General features: G+C 30.1%; 1 protein-coding gene across 1 annotated transcript; it reads left to right on the top strand.

Moving 5' to 3' along the window:
- Positions 1–3,977: 3,977 nt before the first annotated feature.
- On the top strand, positions 3,978–6,646 carry LOC133825446 (protein FAR-RED IMPAIRED RESPONSE 1-like). The gene is made up of 6 exons (XM_062258384.1): positions 3,978–4,112; positions 4,242–4,527; positions 4,703–5,106; positions 5,226–5,807; positions 6,490–6,573; positions 6,635–6,646. Exons 1-6 carry the CDS (start codon positions 3,978–3,980, stop codon positions 6,644–6,646), a joined length of 1,503 nt encoding a protein of 500 aa, XP_062114368.1.
- Positions 6,647–7,092: the final 446 nt, after the last annotated feature.

The raw sequence follows: 7,092 nt of genomic DNA on the forward strand, positions 1-7,092 counted from the left end.
TTTTTATTATGATTATAGGCTCGGTGTGACATTTCCGCACTTTACTTTGCTTGGACATAAGTTAAGGAAGTTAGATAGAATTTTCTATGTATTATGCTATGAAATGTGTGACTTGTTATGTTGCAAGAAATGAAGTGTTATGGAAAGTGTAAGTTTTATGTTTTTATATGTCATGATGAGCCAAGTGTTATGAAAGGTGTAAGTTTTATGTTTGATATGCCATGATAAGACAAATGTTATGAAACATGTAATTTCTATGTTTTGATGTGAATTGTATTACATATGCTTGTATGATGAATGAAAAGAAAAAGTTGCTAGCGTGATGAACGCAATGCAACAAAGGAGTTACTAAGGATATAATGTAACTCAAAGGGTGGACGCGCCGAGGTTATTCAAGGACCTGAGTTCATGTTTACCTCATAGAAGAGGTTTTACCAACCTATGTTATACTGGTTACCTCAAGATGTGACATTGACAATAGAGGTGCCATGGACAATAGAGGTGCCATGATCACAACGAGTATGTTTATGATGTATGAATGTGATGTATGTCTATGATGTCATTTGAGATTATGAAATATGAGTATGATGATGTTATGTATTGCCTTGATTTACAACACATGTTCTTCTTGTGTTTTTCTTTGATATATTTGTATTGTTGTACTTCTTTACTGGACTTTTAGCTCACCCCCTTACTTTCCCCCTTTCAGGTGAACAATAAGGTTTCTCTCTAGCACGTGTCGTGATGTGAGGAGTTCCGATGTCTGAGTATGTATGGCATGGGGTGTCCTTTGAACGTACAACAATCAAAATGAGCGCCAAGAATAAAAGAACACTATGTTATGAATTTTATTTTTAATTACGTCAGTGAGACTTAAACTTTTATTTTTTTTTAATATTGCATAAAGGCACATTATTTTATTTTTCAACTATTGGGCTCAATATGCATGTTTTACCAATACCCCACTGAGTTTTTCCTTGAAGTTGTATTTTTCTATTAACTATGAGTTGAGCGGCGTTTTTATGAAGTAGTCAATTAGGGCGCTTTACAGTTGGGAGAGAGTGAGATTACACCATCACAATAATAAGAATCTATACACGATTATTCTTGACAAAGACCAATAAAAGATTAAGATTGAGAATGTGAACCCAAGTTTTAGACGAAAACTATTAGATCTTCTTGAAAGTTTCAAACCCTTGTTAAAAAACCACTTGAAATATATTCTTGTTTGACGGGAATCAAAACCAAGGTTTATACACAAGGAGAATCATTGCCCAAATTCTCTATTTCCTAGCCCTTAATGGATGCTTGAGGCTTTCTTTAGTAGGAAATGTGAAGTAGGATTGAAAAAACCTTTAAATTCATAAAGACAATCACTTTCTTTATGAATTTCTTGGAGAAAACTTGTGATCTTAAGAGCTAGAGATAGAGGTTAGGGAGAGATTTGAGAGAGTGATCAAGTGTATCAAAACTTTAAGAGAACCCTTTTATAATGTGGGTGTTGTCATTATATCTAACCAATAGGATTAGTTCTTTTAAACACACCATTTGGAGCTTAAAACACGTGTCTGTAGGGACACATCAGGCAACACGTCGCCTGGCTATAGGCGATGCGTCGCCTACTAGGCCTCGCCAAAACCATATTAATTATATTTTACATCCAACTTTTACATTACACCATAGAGTAATTTCTCTATTTTTTTATTATGAATAAATATGATTTTTGCCCCCTGAACTAATACCACTTTAAAATCGTGCCCCTCAAATTTTTTGCATTGTTAAAAATTCCCCTCGAACTATTACTACTACCAAATTGTACCCCGTTGTCCAAAAGAGGTGACATGACATAGTGAAGAATTGACACACAACTTTTTTCACACCCTCTGAAGTATCATCACTATAGAGTTGTGTCTCTCAATTATTATTGAATTGTAGAGTTGTGCCCCCCGAACTATTACAACTACCAAAATGTGCCCCCGAATTTTGTACAGAGGGGCACAATTTAGTTGTGGTAATAATTTGGGGGGAATTTTTAATAATGCGAAAAACTCGGGGGCAGGGGGGGCATGATTAGAAAGTTGTAAAAATTCGGTGGGCAAACATCATATTTATTTTTTATTAATTACTTATTATATTTTGTAATATTTAATTTATTCATTTCAAATATGAAATAATAATAATAGGATATGGAAGAGAATAGAGATATCATAAAAAAATATTTAAGGATGAATAGCAATCTCTAAATGTAGAGAATACACTATAGCAAGAGGTAAAAAAAAGTAAAATAGAGCATGAGATGGCGTATTATTTTTCTTACCTTTTTTTTTTTGTTAAAAGTATATCTATTTTACATCATCCATTGTCACTACTATAAGAGCATATTTGGTAGGGTGGAATGAAGATGGGAATGGAATGATAAGGGTGCATTCCATTATTTGGTATGTGTTTTAAAGTTTTGTAATCTCTTTCCATTGGAATATTAATGCCAACATTTAGTGGAATAAAGATTCTACTTATCAAGCTATCGAAAGAATTTTCCATTACTAAAAAAACTTTAAAAATAAATGAAATTGATTATTCTATCCTTCTTAATTGTGATATTATTTTTACTCTATTATAGTTTATATAATATTTTCTACTTATATATTAAAACTATAAAAAATATTAATTCAAATTATCTATATTATTATTTTGTTGTGTATTTAAATTATTGATCTATGTTTAATTTTAGTTAAATTTTGAATAATATAAAAATATTAAAAAAAATAAAGTAAGGATATATTTGTCAATACAAAATTTATTTCATTTTATTCCTACACATAACCAAACAAAACAACTATGATTCAAATGCTCATTACAAAAACAAAACCAAATATCATAATGTTATTCCCATTGTGATTCTTATTTCATTCTAATTTTATTCTAACGAACCAAACATTATCTAAGTATCACCTTGCAATATGATATTCATAAATTTTTATAAGAGTAATAATATGTGCACCAACATATTACATCCAATCTTTACACCATGTCATTCAATTTTTATAATATTCCTATTTACAAAATAACCTTATATTTTATCTACTATCAATTTTGGAACCCTATGTCCTTTGGTCTTCTTTCTTGAATACAACTGAACACATTTTTCTTTCACATTTATTTTACTCTTCATTTAGATTTGCTCATTTTATTGTTCTTCAAACTATCAAATTGCTCACATTTGATTTCCACGGTAAGTTTTTTAATGAAATTTCAGTCACTAATTTAGTATTAAAATACTGTTATGCTTTAATATTTAGTTTGCTATTTTTTGAGTTCTTAATTTGTTCTGGTTCGTATGCTTTTTATTATGTTATATTTGCTTCTTTTTCGTAGTCTTTCGTTTCTGATGAATGAAGTTTGTGGCTGTATTCTTAACTTTTTGGGAGAATGGTTATATATGTTTATATTGGGGTGGGGAGTGATGGATTTCTATTTATAAAGTTTGGTCTTATTGTGTGTTTTATTCTTTTTTTCAATCTCAGCTTTTATTCATTATTTGGGAGAGTTTTTAGTATATTATTATACATTTACATGTCATGATTATACAACCAATATTAGATTAAAATATTCTCCAACTTAGACAATTAAATACTTATATATATATATAAGTTTTCAATTAAACTTTTACACCAATAATTAGTATTACTGTAGACATATAATCAACAAACTATATGTATAAAAAATAACTAAAAAGATTTTAATTTATGTGCTCAATATATAAATATTTGTTTATTTCACTGAGTAAATATAAAAGACTCCAACTCTCTATTAGGCGATTTGGTGTAATCTGTATTTTGTTATATTGAATTTTTATGTGCTTAATGTAAATGCAATACATATTATACATGTTTCATTTGTTCAGCGTGCAAACTATATAGACTAATTTCATATCCTAAATATTAATTGTTTTATTTCTTAGTTTGTGGAATTAATCTATGGATAAATCTTTGAAAGCAAACCAATCATCAATAAACTCAAATAATAGCCAAGTAGAAAAACATGCTGAAAAGTCTAATGAAGGCTTTGATCATCAACAAGCACACATTGAGGAAGATGACAATGATTGCAAGGTAAATCAATTGATCATAATAGAATTAATTTTATTCATTTTCTCCTAATCAATACCTTAATAGCTTCATTTTATGATGTGTTCATTGTTGTCCTCTTAAATTTTGATATATTATTTTTTGATTAACTAGGATGCTATTGATATCAATGTGAATAATAAAGTTGTTGAGCCAAGTATAGGAATGATGTTTAATTCAATTGATGAATTATTAGAATATTATAGAAAGTATGGAAATCAATTGGGATTTGAAGTAAGTATAAGAAGTTCGACCAAGGGAGATGATGGAGAACTAAAATATGTTTCAATGGCATGCACTTGTAATGGAAAGCAAACACACAATAGTAGTAATGCTTTGAAGTTGTATCCATCAACAAAGACAGATTGTAAAGCTAAAATTAGAGCAAAAATATGTAGTGGTAAAACTGTGCAGGTAGCTTCTTTTGCGCTTGACCAAAATCACGAACTAATTACACCTCAAAAATTTATGTATCACAAGGTGAATAGAATTATCCAGCCGTATGTGAAAAGAAAAATAGAAATAAATGATAGAGCTGGTATAAGACCAAATAAGAATTTTTAACTCTTTTGTAGTTGAAATGGGAGGTCATGACAAGATTCCTTTTTTGGAGAAAGATTGTAGAAGTTTAATTGCAAAATTAAGACGTCTACGACTTGGAGGAGGAGATGTTGTTGCACCTCAAAAGTATTTCATGAAAATGCAAAGTGATAATGAAAACTTCTTTTACATGATTAATTTAGATAAGAAGATTCGAATAAAAACTATATTTGGGGCAGATGCAAGAAGTAAGGCTGCATATGAGGAGTTTGGTGATGTTGTGAGTTTTGACATTACTTACCTAACTAATAAATATGACATGCCATTTTCTGCATTTGTAGGGGTGAATCATCATGGACAATCCACATTATTAGGAAGCGCATTACTATCAAACGAAGATACTGAGACATTTATTTGGCTATTTGAGTCTGGCTTGCATGTATGTCTAATCATGCTCCAAATGTGATAATCATTGATCAAGATAAGGCAATGCATAATGCAATTGAGATCATTTTTCCTAATACACTACATAGGTGGTGTTTGTGGCATATAATGAAGAAGATTACAGAGAAACTAAAAGGTTATACTCAGTATAAGTCTATTAAGTCTTCCTTATCAAAATTTGTTTATGAGTCATTGACAAAAAATGAATTTGAAGATAAATGGATTGAATTCATTAAGCTTTATGAACTGCATGCTAATGAGTGGCTATTAGGTCTTTATAATGAGAGAAAAAAATGGGTGCCAACTTTTGTGAAGGATACTTTTTGGGCTGGAATGTCTACAACACAATGCAATAAAAGCATGAATGCATTCTTTGATGGGTATGTGAATTCAAAAACTACTTTGAAGCAGTTTGTAGAACAATATGAGAATGCTTTGCGAGATAAGGTTGAAAATAAAAATCATGAAAATTTTAATTCTTTCAACTCACGAATATCTTGTATCACTATGTATGCAATGGAGAAACAATATCTAGATGCAAATACAACTGCAAAGTTCAAAGAGATTCGACAAGAGTTCAAGGGTAAACATTATTGTGAAATATCTTCGTATAAAGATATCAACGAAACTACTTTTAAATTTGTTGTAGATGAAGATGTTTTATCTGGAGAGCATAATCGACGTGTATCTTTCATGGTGAACCTAAACAAAGAGAATTCATAAGTTAATTGCAACTGCCAGTTATTTGAAGTCAAAGGAGTCTTATGCAGACATGCAATTTCTGTTCTAATCCACAAAAATATTTTTTGTGTTTAAGATAAGTACACTGTGAGGCGATGTAGGAAAGATGTAAAAAGACATCACACTAAGATGAAAATAAGTCATGACAATTGGAGTGACAAACCAGAAGCACGTTGTTTTGATAATATGTGTAATTTATTTTATAAAGTTGCAGATTTGGTGAACAAGTGTAATGTAATGATGGAGATGATACATGATCTTAGTGTGAAAATCATTTCATATGGTGGCAAGTGAGGAATGAAAAATAAGATACAAAGCAATGGTTCAAAGAATGAAATATCATAGAAGAGTCCTAAGATTCATGGCCCATGTGCAGTTCGAAGTAAAGGTTGTCCTCCTTTCAAATGAAAGCAATCCAAGACTGACCAAATTGTTCCAAAAAAAAAAAGACAAAAGAAAATTACAATGGAGTCAAACGACCAAAAAAAGGTACATTCAACCTTAATTTATTGAATATTGCAGTTTTTTTTTTATAATTTTCACTTGTTATGATATTGTTAATATGGAGTGGTGATGCTTATTCACTGATGTAATGATATTGTGGCTGCATTGCTTAATACATATTGAATTTTTTCAGGTTCTTAATATTCCTACATTGAGAGACAATATTGTGCAGCCTCCACATTGTGAACCTATAAGCGCAAGTCTTAATCAAGAAACAGTAATAATTATACCAAATTATTTCAACTGAATGCGTTTTTTTTCATGTTTTTTATTTGCAGAACTTTAAGTGAAATGAGTAAAGTCATGAGTTTTTTTTTATGCTTCTTTTCTTTGTTTGGGGACAATCTTTAAGGTAGTCTTGGTTCTATTTTTTTTCAACTCATTTGGAACTAAACTTTAGATTGTTTCACATACTTGCATGTTTTCCTTTCGCCTTGGGAAATTTCTTAATTGAGTTGTGTGTTGTTTATTTCTTTGATTGTAAGAACAAGATCTTGGTGAAAAGGAACATTATTGGTTTGTCTTTTTTTTTATTACATGTTCTCTCATTTGTAAAGTGACAGATGTTTGAGATCCAATCCAAGAATAAAAGCTCATGTGGCAACCATCTTAGTTTCTAGAGTTTAAGAAAAAAATGATTAAAAATTTATCTTTTTCTTTCTTACTCTTTTGATTTTAATTTTATTGCCGCATATATTATTTAGATTTGGATGATTTGATTATGTTCTTTTGCTTT

This window comes from Humulus lupulus, chromosome 3 (genome assembly GCF_963169125.1).
Source record: "Humulus lupulus chromosome 3, drHumLupu1.1, whole genome shotgun sequence".
In the NCBI taxonomy this organism is placed as follows: domain Eukaryota; kingdom Viridiplantae; phylum Streptophyta; class Magnoliopsida; order Rosales; family Cannabaceae; genus Humulus; species Humulus lupulus.